The 14893-nt window shown below is 27.9% G+C and overlaps 2 protein-coding genes and 1 non-coding gene across 3 annotated transcripts; 1 reads left to right on the plus strand and 2 right to left on the minus strand.

Annotated features, from left to right (window-relative positions):
* Positions 1 to 2750: 2750 nt before the first annotated feature.
* Positions 2751 to 5944, minus strand: LOC132943862 (uncharacterized). Its single transcript, XM_061012990.1, has 4 exons — positions 5773 to 5944; positions 4666 to 4888; positions 3163 to 3300; positions 2751 to 3101 (listed from the first exon to the last, which is right to left on the minus strand). The coding sequence occupies exons 1-4, from the start codon at positions 5830 to 5832 to the stop codon at positions 3085 to 3087; spliced, it is 438 nt and encodes a 145-aa protein (XP_060868973.1). The 5' UTR covers positions 5833 to 5944; the 3' UTR covers positions 2751 to 3084.
* A 491-nt stretch (positions 5945 to 6435) lies between these two features.
* LOC132943844 (uncharacterized) lies at positions 6436 to 12312 on the plus strand. Its single transcript, XM_061012969.1, has 3 exons — positions 6436 to 6608; positions 6691 to 6940; positions 11760 to 12312. The coding sequence occupies exons 1-3, from the start codon at positions 6552 to 6554 to the stop codon at positions 11858 to 11860; spliced, it is 408 nt and encodes a 135-aa protein (XP_060868952.1). The 5' UTR covers positions 6436 to 6551; the 3' UTR covers positions 11861 to 12312.
* Positions 12313 to 14368: 2056 nt separating this feature from the next.
* Positions 14369 to 14557, minus strand: LOC132944026 (U2 spliceosomal RNA). The gene has a single exon (XR_009664406.1). It is a non-coding gene; the product is annotated as a U2 spliceosomal RNA (small nuclear RNA).
* Between the last annotated feature and the right edge of the window lie 336 nt (positions 14558 to 14893).

The following is a 14893-nucleotide window of genomic DNA, read 5'->3' on the forward strand; positions in this document are numbered from 1 at the left end:
TCTTGTGGCAGAGACCAAATTTCAGATTTGAGGATTAAATGTGGTTTTCTCTTAACTTGAATGGAATACCTATTAGTGGTTGTAAAATCTTTTGTGAAAGCATTTGACTTAATCGATTTTTGATTTCAATTTTACATCCGTATGTAGTGTATTATTTGACATGTGTGGAGGCTGGAGAGCATTTATTTTTTGTTAGGGCAATATTTTGAAAGGTTTGGATTTTGTTAATATTTGAATTGTATGCATTACCGACAATTAGAGTCCGTATGTTAATATTTGTTCTAAGCTTAGTATAATATGTTTGTACATAAGAAGTTTGATTTCCATAAATTTGTATTTATTGTTGCAAAAAATAGTTTTGAGCATGCGTAGGTGTAGTTAGTCTAGCTAGTATTTTTGTTCTGATATGGTGGGCCCAAGTTAATCATGGATTAAGTTTTAGACCAAGATAATACGGGATAGTAGGAAATGTGTATATAAAGAAACATTAGGATATGGGACAAGTCTGAGGGTAAAAGTAGTATCAACAAAATTATTTTAACTAACTTTAAAATTATGAAATTATTTTTAAGTTAATCGTCTAAATAGTTACAGTTTTGGCTGTGGATAGAGAGATTATTAACCTATGTTCACTGGCATTTTTGATTTAATGTTAAATTTTATTTCTATATGTTTACAAGAGCGTGGAATTTAAAATGGCTTATAAATTTATTAAAAAGTTATTAATTCAGTATTGGTTGGAGTAGTATTAACAGTTAGTAATACCGAGGTGTGATCAGAATTCAGATCATAAATATTTTTAGTAGTTCAAAATTAATAATTTTTCGGAATTTCGGTAAAAAATATATCCGATTTTTTATGGGTAGAATGTTTTTCTGTCGTATTTCTGTGGACCAGTAAGTTGGTCCTGGTATTGCTTATACTAAAGATTTTTTTTTAATAATAAAGCTATACACAGTAATACTCCATGGATTGTTCACATGGCATCCACACGACTGACGTTTGGCGTTATATCACCCTCTTTAATAAAGTCACTTATAATTCTGATAAAATACAATATTGTAGATTTAACAAAAATAGAAAAAACCACCATGGGACAAAGATATTATAATACTTCGTTAAGATGTGCTGTGTGTTTCTGTTATAACTTCTGAGGTTATGAGCTTGTTTTTGAGAACGGATTTTATTTAAGTTTTATGGTTTTTGAGTCTGTTAGCATTGATAAATTAAATGAAGAAAAGTCCTTAGTTGTAATGAATTGTGTTATTTTGTGTTAAAATATAAACAGTAACAGGTATACGTATTATTTTAAATATATAATATTCATACATATTACATATAATATATTATTATTAGGAACTCGAGTATAAATTAGAAAAATTTGCATTTACCTAGTCTAAAATTACGAATTATTGTTATTGAATGCATGCACGTAACTATTTTTATAAAAACAATAAAATTACCAGGAACATTGTCAACTTTACACTTTACTAGGTATATGGAAAAAAAATAGTTTGTTTATTCATATTGTACAAAGAAATCCTTTATAAATAGTATATACAGTATAAAGATCAAAAGTATTACTTAAATAAAAGTTATTACTACTTATTAGTAATAGGTAACTTATTTCACTAGAAAAAACTTTTAAAATGAGGGACAAACCGCGCTTACACTTACCGGATTTGTCGGGTATAAAAATCTACAGTAAAGTGTATGTACATTTGCTAAGGTTATACATATAGTGTTGAAGATTAAAATTATTTAGCTATACAATTATGCTCATAACTTCTATGCTCAAATTAGGGACTGAGTAAACTATTAGGTACATGTGTTATTTACTGTAGGTAAGTTAAAATCTTATAAGTACCTATAAAATATTTTTAAATAAATGTTTTAAAATAGCTATGGTGGAAAAATAGTTCAACCAAAATAAAATTTAGATAAACTACCTATAGGTTGGCTTAGTTTTAGTTTCTACTTACGATCCTGATGTAATTATTTTAACTTTATTATTTATCGTAATTGTAATATCGAAATTTACCTATACAATTCCACCGTAAAACCTTAAATTATTTTAAAGATTTTGCAACATTTTTGCAGACTCTAAGAGATCGATTTCAACACGTAACTTCAATCATGGAATGAATTGAACTATATATTATGAGGTATTTCACTTTGATATTTCTACCGTGAATAATTTATTTACTACTTTGCAGTGACATCCGTACCAGCTATAATTTATCCTGGAAACACGTACTTTTCAGTTGTTTATTGTTTCTTATGTCTATTGAGCCCAAGCAGATTTTTCATACAATGAAACTATAAAGATAAATGTTCCTCTAAACAATAGTTTGTTAGTTTTAGAATTCATACATAGTCTCATATAGATTGGCTTACAATATAAATTTGATTTCTTATTCCATAATGACACCAAAAAAAAATAAATTTGGTTATAATAAGTAATAATAATAATAGTTATAATAGTAATTACGAATCAGTATAGTACTTAAAAAATATTGTTCATAATAAAAAATATGTTCATATTTAGAATGAAAACCAATTATTATTGATTGATCAAAATGTATATTTAAATATTTTATAGTATTTAATATTTATTGTTTTAAAATATTATATACAAATCTTGTAGTACTATAGGTATAGGTACTACTATACAACCTACTTTACTAAAAAGTTAATTACACTATAAGGATTTGTAGTTTTGACGGATTAAAAAACATAATCAACAACAATTTTTATCTGACAAGTTTTTATTTTATTTTTTCGCAGTACCTACAATAAATTAAACTTAATACAATATAACTGGAATATTGGCGGTACGATCATTAGTAATTGATCTTATGATTGAAAATAAGTTGGAATGAGAAAATATTAGTTATAATTCAATAATACTTGTTCCTATCCAAACTATCTGTTATGATTTATCTTTTATTTAACAAAGTACCTATTTTATAACTAATACAAATTGTAGTCATTATCAAATGAATCCGCTGGTAGTATGATAGTTTTTTATGGAATAATATATTATTGTATCGGAATAATTTTTTTAACCTCGTGCATTCATGGTTATTTTTTGTTTGATTCTAAAAATAAATATAAGTACCTGTTAATAATATTATACATTATTTTTAGTTTACTTATTACTTTTTGACGATTTATTGTTATATTTACTGCTTCTGCTATCCGGCATACTGTTCATTATCTTCAATACTTCGACGTCTTTCTCATATTGCTTTTTAATGTCATTCACTTTAGTTGTGAGTTTTGCTATTAATTTGTTTACTGAAATATAAAAAAATCGAATGTTTTCATTGTTGGCATATTATGCCTTGTCTATTATTATACCTGTCTTGCTTGCAGGGCAGGACCTACCACAGTGATATATAGCCGTTAGTTATATATCTATATAATATAATATGATATACCTATATTATGGCTGTAGTGCTGTACACAATAATATAATAATATTATTATATAATATCTATACCTATACTGAGTGTTTCTTATAAGACGTTATAAGTTATAACTGTAAACCAATATTTTGTTGTGTACCACAGTGCCATTCCAATCCGCTTATTCAAAGTTTAATTACTTTGATATTAATTAACTACAAGTCCAAAATTGAATTTCAAGATCAAAATCCTTAGAAATGTATTGATACCTATATATAAAAAAGAATATAATATGGCTAGGTATGAAATTGAGAATGTATATTGCCATTAAAAAAATTAATAGTTTAAAAAATGATAGCAATATACTATAGAATATGAATGAATTTAAAATACTTTCGGAAACCAATGACCTTGTAAACAAGAAATCTAATCATCTAATATTGTTTACGAGACCGTGCCAAATCTGAGGATGCATTAATTGTTATCTCAGTTTTACTTTTACACACGTACGATATAGACAATTTTTGTTCACTAGTTTCAATAGTGTGCTGTTAGTATTGACATTATAGTGAATTGATCTATTATCAATTTTTTAGATAAGAACATTATCTGTGCCTAAGCGTTGGCTTTTATTAGATGTTTTAATTTTTAAGTGAAATATGAATATTTTAAATTTTTGATATTTCACATACCAATATTTTGAATGAAAATGAAAATATAAAAAAATCACCGACGCTTATTAAGCATAAATAAAGTTCTAATCTATAAGTTTTATAATAGGTCCATTCATTCTATAATATTAAAGCTAACGGCACACTATCTATACTAGAAAATGAAAATTCGCCAGGTCCTATGAGTGTATAAAGACGAGGACATTAGGACAACAAATGCATGGGTGCCTGGCGTCCTCTTAATAAATAATTTATATGGATATGACATACTTATAGTAATTGCATTAGAAGCGATGTCCTTAGAATGGCGTCTGAGGTGAATTATGAATTGCACAATTTTCGATAAAAAAGGAACATATAATATATGTGTCAAGGTTACGGTCAAAATCTACTTAGTTCCAGCTTATCAACACAAAATTGGGGTTATTGTACATTTATAAATTTGTACTGTCTATGATAATAGCGCAGAAACATGAGTCGCGCAATATAAAGCACCCTCTATGTGTGTACAAAAGGCTGAGCTATATTAATAATATAAGGTCTACGACTTTTGGCCACTTGACGTTAAAAATTTTAATACTTACTTTTTTTCATTACCAAATTCTTATACAAATTATCCAGTTTTATTTTGAAGTCTTTATTATTCATCGTTTTTTCGTCTATACAACCTTGTATTATAGTGGCAATATTTAATAACATTTTTTCAGCTGCACCGTCGTTTTTTTTGACATCTAATGATTTTTGATCATCTTTGTGATTAGATTTGGAAGGTACTTTTTCTAAGGGTTTCTCAGATATTGCACAATTCTAAAATTATAAACATTATTGTCGCGTGTAATATCATCTAGTTTGCTGAACTTATAAAGATATGAATCGTCAGATATGACATTTTAATAGGTATACAAATATATTTTTGAGTTACGACTTTCTTTTGGAACTTGAACAAAATAAACAAAATTCAAACCAATTATGTAGATAAAATATAATACTCGGGGTGGTTGTGTTGTGTATTTATAATTGGATAAAGCGCATACTTACAAAATTAATGATTACTATAATCGTTTTGTTCCACGCGTAATGATTTACATTAATATAGAAAACCAATTTTAGGTGCATAAAAGTTATTCATTTTTGCAATTGATATTTTTGTCAACGCTTTTTGTCTATATAGTGCCTTTATATGATACCTTGTTTCTTAAATAATTCGTTATACATTGTTTATTATTTCATACTACATACCATAGATAGGTACTAAAAAATCAGTGATAATTTTTTAATATAAAATTGAATAAAACATAATATTATTACCTACTTTTATAATTTAGCACATGACCCATTTAGAAATTGAAACCCTAATAATTAGGGTTATTAGAATTATTATTCTGCCAATACTAATTATTCCGTTACACAGACGATATTAGTTTAGACTCTTGATCATTTAAGTCATACGTGATTCAAACGTAATTAATTTATTATAAATATTTAAAAAATAATAGGTAGCTAACCTTTGTGTAGTGAATTTTTTAAAATCTTTTTTTATATGTTTAGTTCTAAAGAAAATTATCATATCATGAAATGTATTTAATAATGTATTGCTATTGTCACCGGTGCCAAAATTAACTAAATTTTGTTTAATCGTCGAAAGATATACAAAATAAACTGAATATAATATTATATTTTATGATACTCACTGTGCGTAACACACACGCAAGAACTATCAAAACTATTCCTTGTGCGTAGTTAATGTTCATCTTGTGGTGAAAATGGTTTCCGATCAACAAAACTTGTAGCGAACGTTTACTGTTGGACTGTGAAATTGGAAGGTTGTCCTCATAGAAAATTGTTGCGTGTTGATCGTATTGTAATTTTTTCCTTACACAAGTGTTTAATAAAAATTATTTAATTTTCAAATATTTTTGTTTAGTTCCTACAGAACAATAGAATCGTATTATGAAACAAATTAGGTACGTACTTATATACTAAACATAGTTTAATTTATTTTGAATACTTAATTTTCATACTATTTTAAAATAAATATTGTATGTAAGATGTGTAGATAAATTGGTACTTTATGAAAAAAAAAAATTAAAACTATTTTATATGGACTCTTATAGTTAATTCGAACAAAATTCTCAACCAATAATGTTCGAAGACATCATTTTTGAAGATGTATTTACAATAATATTGTTTTCGTTTATTTTTGAGTTAGTACCTGACTAATGTGTTGTGTGCATTTTTACAGCAATTATTTAAATCGTACGATGAGTACAATAATTGACGTGTGTTTCTATTATTGCACGTTATTATCTGATAAACAACATAAATACATGTGTTTGTGATTAAATCGAACATACTACAATTTGCATCGTTAATAGACATAATACTTAAAAATTTACTAAAAAATGTTTGAAATTGTTGAAAATATTTATATTTTAAATTGTACTCGTACAGTTGGGACCCATCCTTAAAAATGAAGGCCGGTGCGTTAATATGTATAACCATCGTATTGTGTGTATCGATGTTGCAGGTAATTTAATTTTCTTATAGTAATTAGTAATACCCATAACAATAAAAATACATTTTTACTTAAAATGTTTTTGTTCGTGTAGGGCGTACACGGCGGTAAAAATGTGAGCGAAAAGAAATTGAATAAGTGGAGTGCGAAAAATGAAGATGTCAATCAGAAAGATATCAATATAAGAAATTTAAATTTAAAAAAAATCAAAGCACTCAAGGAACACAGAAATGAGTTACAAGATTTGCTGGAAGTTATACAATATGTGATCACCGATGCAATTAATAACAAAGAATTCCGCACCTTTATGATTAAACGGTTCTTACACAACTACGTTCCACAAGGTAAAAAATATTATATATGTCTATGTTTATTAATTTATTAATCTATTAATGAATTAACAATAGGAATAGGTTTTCAAAATGTAATTGCATTTTCAGTATGTTCAATTATTTTTAGTATAATATTATAATGTAATTATTAATATTAAGAAAACCTTAGTGGCATGTAAACATATTAGAAGAAATTTTACAAAATATTACATACACCTAAAATAAGTATTGACGAAAAAAATATTGAACGTGTTGATAGTTTTTAGGGTTCCGTACGGTAAAACGGGACCCTATTATTAAGGCTCCGCTGTCCGTCCGTCTGTCACCAGGCTGTATCTCATGAACCATGAAAGTTAGAAAGTTGAAATTTTCACAGATTTTAACAACAAACAAATAAATATTAAAAATCCTAGAATATATAGTATAATAAGTGTTGCCATCATGTTTATAGATGATGGTACGGAACCCTTTGTGCGCGAGTCTGACTCGTACTTCGCCGGTTTTTTATTTTAGAGTTTTGGCTAATGGTTATTTTTGAAAAATTATTTTCATGGTTATTAGGCAATAATATTTTTTTAATGCCATATATTATATGTGTTTCAAGAATCAATAATTTGAAAAACTTTTTAGTTGCCTACAAAAATTCTATACTTATTCAACTGGTTATTTGTTTTTTGTATTTTTAAACTTTCCATTCTCCTTTAATAACTCATTGTACAATTTTACATTTTTTTAAACATAGTATGATGGTTGAAAATTCCTGTTTTTAATTTTAACGTTGATACAAAAATACAGAAAATTAAATTTCAGGTTTTGTAAGTTATAGGCATTGGTATAATATACCTAGGTATCTTTATAGTTTATAGTGTTGATAACTTTGACGTACTAACAGCCTATTATAGTTTCAACATATCCAGAGCAAGCATTTTGTTTTATTCAGATAATAATCTTGAAAAAGTGGCTTAGGGTTTCCATCGACATTTAAACTCATTTCTGTGGAAACTATTAAATGTAGTATACAATTGAAACAATAAACAAATGAGTTTGTAAGATTTTACCTTAAATCAGGATTATTGTTTCGACGTTTTCTTTATCATATTCGATAACCCTGTGTCTATTACAATTCGAACTCAGAAATGTAATTTTAATTGTATGTGTTTTAATTTGGATGGCGCTATACTTTATAATAAAAACTATAGAATACTGACCACCTTCACACGGTTTGTCAACAATATTTAATGTTATGGTCTTCACTCTATAAATTTTACATATTATATTAGGTGGATTTTAGTATCACGGATTAAAATTTCTGGGATTAGTTTACGGTGATATTCGTAATACATAGGAATTTCAATTAATCTACCTCAGTAGTCTGTGTAATTGAATTTGGCTCTTTGATACATTTCAAATGAAATCGTATCATTACGCATAGATCTTCCTCCTTGTCGAATATCCCAGATATATTCATTTGCCTTACGTAACAATCTACCCAAACACTTGAAACGTAATTGATGACACTATAGCATATAAACTGATTTGATTTTGTCATTACTATCAGTACTTTATACGGTAATGTATTTTATTGTGTAATAAGTCGTGTTTGGGATTTTCTTCATTTCTCACTTGTACAATGTACCTACATAATAATTATGTATATTTTGCTAGGCAGATTGTAAATAAACCACTCGTTAAACAAATGGTATTCTAAATCAATTAAATTATACAGTATATAGGTACGCGTATTTTGATGTGAACGTGGAACATACATGTCAGTATATTTGTGTACTTAACAACTATATATTCGTCATATATTATATATGTAAAGGCTAACGATATGATAACAGTATAACATTATTCGTAGGTATATTTGTCTCTAGACTGTATTAATGCATTATGAATAACTATATAGGTAGTTATTATGATTGTTGTTTTAGAACACAGTATGTGTGTCAAATAATATTACGCATTATGTAAGGTAATTTCATAATAACATAATATTATGAGCAATATTATGTTTGACTTTAAAAGATAAAATAGTTGTATAGTGTATACCTAATATACACTTATCAGTTCACAGTTGTAGTTTAATTGTACCTTTTTTTGGTAATATGAACATAAAAATTCCTATTTTGTATTTAATTTACCTATAAAAATATTTCATTATGTTGCATTAGTGTAATTAATTGGTTGTTAGATAACCAATAATATTTAGGTACTTGTCAAACTAAAGCAAATGTATACAATTACTAATTAGTCGATCATCTACATCCACTTAAACGTGCAGAAGTGCAGTCAGTTGATAAAACATAGATTTATAGCATATAGTTCTAGCATTATCCATTTATAATTGGTCACTTGTGTTGGCCATGAACAACCAGCATATTGAATTACATGTTTAGACATCTACAAATAAAGAGTGTCAATTAACAAGGATGAAATAAATATTACCCAAACAATATATAAACAAAAGCAATGCACTTCTGTGAGCAAATAATCTACAAATAAAGAATATCAATTAACATGAATGAAATAAATATTACTCAAACAGTATAACATATAAACATATTATAATTTAAAAATAACATTATGTTTCTGTAAGCATAGAAAATAATAATTTGACCCGACTATTATTACAAATAAGTACAATTAGTTTGTATTCCGTTATCAGTATGTCACCCATTCATAATATTATAGAAGTGTAACCTACAACGTGAAAATTAAGGTAATTTTTGTGCGTTCATATCGTTAAAATAGTTACAAATTTACAATTATAATTGGTCAATATGATTTATTTTAATATGTATCTGTACAATTAAGAAACGATTTTGCATATCATCGACACTACAATACGATGATATTGAATATTTGGTTTTTGTGAGAAGCGATTATACACGAGTAATGTGTTAAAATGTAATTCTCAACAATATCTCATTGGTATAGCATAAATTCGCACATGGGTACCTACACCGTTTGTTTTACACCTTTTTCGATCTCAGGCGAATACCATCAGGATATCAATTATTCATGTATAAAATCACAAATGATAATATGCACCTGGGACGTGCCTAAAATAGGTTCATACCGAGGTCTATTATAAGACGACCAAAGATCCCTCATTAACCCTGTCAGCAGAATGCCTAGGAGTTAGTCTCGGTGTTGGATCAAAATTTATCTACATTTTGACCAATTAGACAAATCCCGTTGGAACTATTTATAATAGATTTTATTATTATTTACCTTTTTGGTATCTACCCCGTGGTGTCAGGGATAGGATTATGGTAAAAGTAAAGACTGCGCTGGTCTTATTCTGATAATAATGGTTTAACTAAATTAAATAAGACATGTTTAAGTGTTATACTATTTAGAGTTGAATGAAGTTTTTACGAAAAGGGTCTTTTGAACTTTTGAGTGATTAATATTTTATTGTTGATTTTTTTTTTTATAAAAGTTCAACAAAGGTCAAAAAATAATATTTTGTATTATATGTAGTTTTAAAATGTGTCTATATAAAGGTTTATTAAGCTTGTGAGGGTTTATAGCTATTTAATTTTCAATAGTTGTTTTGCATAAAGGGTGAAAAGGGACAGCTGAGTTCATTGTATATTATTTAAATGTATTGTTCTTATTTTGATTGGGTAGTGAAATTTTTATTATTCTGTATTCTATTTAAATCAGTCAACACTCAATATGTGAATTACTGTGAATTAAATACCTAATTCAAGAATCCAAAAATAATTTAGTTTTGAATTACCTGAGTGGGATTTCTTCAATAATATAGGGTGTACAACTTAGATTAAGTATTGTATTTTGTATAATATGCTTATTGTTTGTAGGTACTTGATATAATACTATAATAGGTGTTTAATATGCCTTATAACAATTCACTTTTCTTTATGAAATTATATAATGTTCAAGGTACACATAGTTGTTGTATTCTAAAAGTTATGAAGGAAATTAATTATCTAAACCGTTTCATATAAATACCATATATTTTTGAAACCGTATGATTTAATAACTCTGTATATGTTTACATTATTATTCTAGTTGGGTAATTGCAATTTCAAAATGTGTATTTTTTTCTGTCTGTCAACATTTGGAGTAGTAAAAATACTCCAATTTTTGGCAACAGCATCTTTTCTGATAGAATCTAGTTGGTTCTTTTGGGAAGTCAAAATTTAAAATGCTCAGTATTGTAAGAAAGCGTCAGGAAAATCAAAAAAAAGTAAAATAAATAGTAATTTTTAAGTAAAACTAATTTTAAAAAAAATTGATTATATTTTTTTGATGGAACTCAAAAAATAATAATCGTAGACACTTTAAATTCTCACCAATTTTGTTTACACTTTTTGAGCTATTTATAGCCTTGAGAAATTTTCTAAATTTTTTTCAAACTTTTTTCGATAAAAACTTTTTCACTTAGTAAAATTTAACATTATATAGCAGTTCAAAAATACTAAATAAACCTAGGAAACCTAAGAAAACTATTTTTGATATGCATTTAAATTTTCAACGGATAATTACACTAATTATAGCCATGAGTTATTTTCGATGTTTATTTATTTTTTGTTAGTTATAATTTGATTATTTATACAAAAATGTTAAAATGACATAACGTATTTGCTTAGTATCATTTTTTGTATGCAACGATTTATCATTGAATTTAAATAAAACACATCCATTATAATGACAATCTCGATGATTACTCTATAGAGCAGAGCGGTACTCACTTGGTCCACATTTTTAAGTATTTAAATTAGAAACGCTATGACTTTTTTTTTTTTCAATTTTTTATTGGTAAATTTATTCTAATGCATTAACTTTTGCATTGCAGCATCCAAATATTTGAATACAATAAAGGAACTTAAAAAGAAAATGGATCCAAAAGCAGCCGAAGAAGACGATAAAAAAGATGAAGCAATGAAAAATCAATAAATAGTATTAATAACTATACACTTTAAAGTTAATTAAATAAATATTAAAATAGATTGAATATAAACTAAATTTAATCAAACTTGGAAATAATTTATTTACAAACAACTATAAAAAGATCAATATTACTTTTAATTTATTAATTTTTCTCAAAAATTAGGTAATTACTAATAATCCATAAATACACAAAATTATCATTTATATAGTTTAGTTTATCTAATATTTTATAACAAACTTATATGGATTAGGTTTAGTTTCAAATTTTCAGACTTCAGCAATATAATTATATTTCTTAGTGTTTTATTGTTTACGCATAAAACAACGCCAAAACATAATATAAAAGCCAAATAAATACTGTCCAAATTAAATCATATTATACTTTTTAGTTTTCCATGTATAATGTATATTGTATATCCATATATAATATAATATATTGTAAAATGTAATATTTAGTATTATTTACGGGTATTTTCTGTGTTTATACTTTCAAAAAATGTTGTATCCAAAGCATTAATTTTATGACTATATAGTATATACGTACATGGATGAGAATCTTTTAGTTTGGATAAAAGGACCAAACGTATGATAATATCTATCATTTAATGGAAAACTTCAGCTAAATCGCATCATTAGCGCTTATAGTTATTTTATAGCTCGATCAGTGAGTATCAGAATATTTTAGAAATACATTAATTAGTTTTATGTTTGGAGTAGTTTCGATGTGTTTAGCACATATTCTAGAAGTTTATTTGACCGTCGGCGTAGATTGTGACTTTAATACTATACGTGTTTGATAACTTTGTTTATTATAACATTAATCAAAACTATGTACGACAATGTCTGAATTCACATTTGACTTGAAAATGTTTTTGAAAACAAAACGTAACTATGTATTTTGGTGATTCTGCTATCATAATGTAAATATTTAATATTTACGGTATCCTAGGTGACATTTTCTATCATAAGATATACGGTCAGCTCTAAAAACATGTTTCAAATTTCATAATTAATAGAATACTAGCCAATTCCGTGAACTTCGTTGCCCGTTAAAATACCAATTCTATAAGATTCAAAATGTGTGTTCAATTCATCAATTAATACCCCGGCGTAGTGATGTTCAAAACTTTCCGTGACAAATTCCCGTGGATTTGCCCCATCTTAATCTCCATTAAAGATTTTTAACACAGTCATAAGTCATAACAGTGGTTAGTAGTCACACTCATTTTGTTGGGTTTGACCAAATGTTAAATATTTCCAAAATCGGTTAAGTAGATCTAGAGATTACCCAGAACAAACGAACAATTTTTTTTCTTTTTATAGGTATTAGTTTATAGATAATATATTCATACAATATTACACATCACTGTGAAATACTAGAATTCTATTTAAAATTATTTGAAGTCTTATTATATACAATTATGTTACTATTTTAGTAAGTATAAAATGTATTCATCGGACCATTAAGCATTTACATGTATAGGTTAATAAACTGTTTAATAACTAGGTTCTTTTCTATTTAATATAATATTTGACAGAACGTTTCGATGAATGTCGATCAATAAATTTAATTTTTATCTTTAAGTTAAAACCTCAAACGGTTCATTTAAAACGTTTGTAAACCACACAAATACGATATATTTACCATTGGTAAAGCATTTTTAGTGCGTGACATATCTGTTTGAACGACGAAAATTGGTGGTCTTCAAAATGTATTTATGTTGAAAATAATACATATTCATTGTGCCTTCATTATATGAGTTATTACTAGGTCGTGTGTACCTGTTGTAATATCATTAAAAATTTGATTCACTTAAGATTTGTATGAAAACATTTGCTTTATTTAAATAGCTATAAATACTTAAGCAATACTGCAGGGGGAAAGTTTTAAATTTATCAAATTTACCGAGAATTTATAAATAAAAGCGATTAATTATAAGAAATGAAAATCTTAATTAAACAATCGGTCTTTTAATCCATGTACAAATAATTTATTATAATAGACAAATTGGAAACATCTAAAAAAAGTCTTCAGCGCATCGATCCGCTGCCAAGGTGCGAGCTCGCTTCTGGCAATACGCAGACCGATGGCTATGATTTCAGCGAGGGTGGACAGTGGAGGAACGACGTTGAAACCAACCTGGGCTCCGAGGAAGGTGGCAAGCGGACGAAGGGGGGTGAGCCTTGTAACAGGAATTGAGTATCCCGGACACCCACCGGCCGTCGACCCGACGCGCACTTGGCCGCATTAAGCCAGAGCCCAAGCATGTCCAGGCCACTGTGTGCCGCGTCGATCCTCGATGGACGCTTGGAGTCTAGACAGGGCTGTCGAAAATAAGGCACAAGTCGTCCGCGAACGTACGACAGACTCGCCCTGGAGCGCTACAATCGGGTCAATGGCTATGATGAACGACGGTACCACTCGGGGGGGCACCTCTGCTTAACGCCGGTAAAGACCGGGATAATACCGTTGGCCGGTTGATTGAAATTAGAGTATACTAAATGATCATGTTTGATATGTGGGCCGTTCCCGGTGGTACTGCAATACCGGGTCAACCCGCGGTGGAGCAGGAGCAAGCCCCAAAATCTCCACCAGATTTGAAAAAATTAGTTTAACATTTGAACCTTTCGATGAAAGGTGTATCAGATGTTAAGCTGATAAGAACAGATTTTATTTAATAATGTTTATGGTGAAACAGTAAAATGGGGGCCTACAAAAAAAAAACCACAAAAATTAGAGAACAAAAGGGGGGACACATATAAAGGGAACATCAGTATTTAGAGCAATAAATATAAGTATATATAAAAAAAGTATAAAAATAGAGGTTAAAAACATGGTACATAAAAATCAGCTAAGAACGAAAAAAAAACAAAAATACACAATAATACAAAAATACAAAAAAAAAAAAAGTCACGAGGGCAACTCCCTGACCTGTCGGACCCCGGACAAGTGTTCAATATAAACGTCTCTGGAAGCTGCAATGGCGTCGCTGACGCACAACTTCCGGAACAGGGTACCATACGACCGACTACATAACT

Source organism: Metopolophium dirhodum, chromosome 4 (assembly GCF_019925205.1).
Source record: "Metopolophium dirhodum isolate CAU chromosome 4, ASM1992520v1, whole genome shotgun sequence".
NCBI classification, from domain to species: domain Eukaryota; kingdom Metazoa; phylum Arthropoda; class Insecta; order Hemiptera; family Aphididae; genus Metopolophium; species Metopolophium dirhodum.

Coding starts and splice junctions, on each gene's coding strand:
- LOC132943862 (XM_061012990.1), bottom strand. CDS start 5,832: ATGAACATTAACTACGCACAAGGAATAGTTTTGATAGTTCTTGCGTGT. Junction 4,889..5,772: donor TTGCGTGTGTGTTACGCACA/GTGAGTATCATA, acceptor TTATAATTTTAG/AATTGTGCAATATCTGAGAA. Junction 3,301..4,665: donor GAATTTGGTAATGAAAAAAA/GTAAGTATTAAA, acceptor TTTATATTTCAG/TAAACAAATTAATAGCAAAA.
- LOC132943844 (XM_061012969.1), top strand. CDS start 6,552: ATGAAGGCCGGTGCGTTAATATGTATAACCATCGTATTGTGTGTATCG. Junction 6,609..6,690: donor TGTGTGTATCGATGTTGCAG/GTAATTTAATTT, acceptor TTGTTCGTGTAG/GGCGTACACGGCGGTAAAAA. Junction 6,941..11,759: donor ACACAACTACGTTCCACAAG/GTAAAAAATATT, acceptor TTTGCATTGCAG/CATCCAAATATTTGAATACA.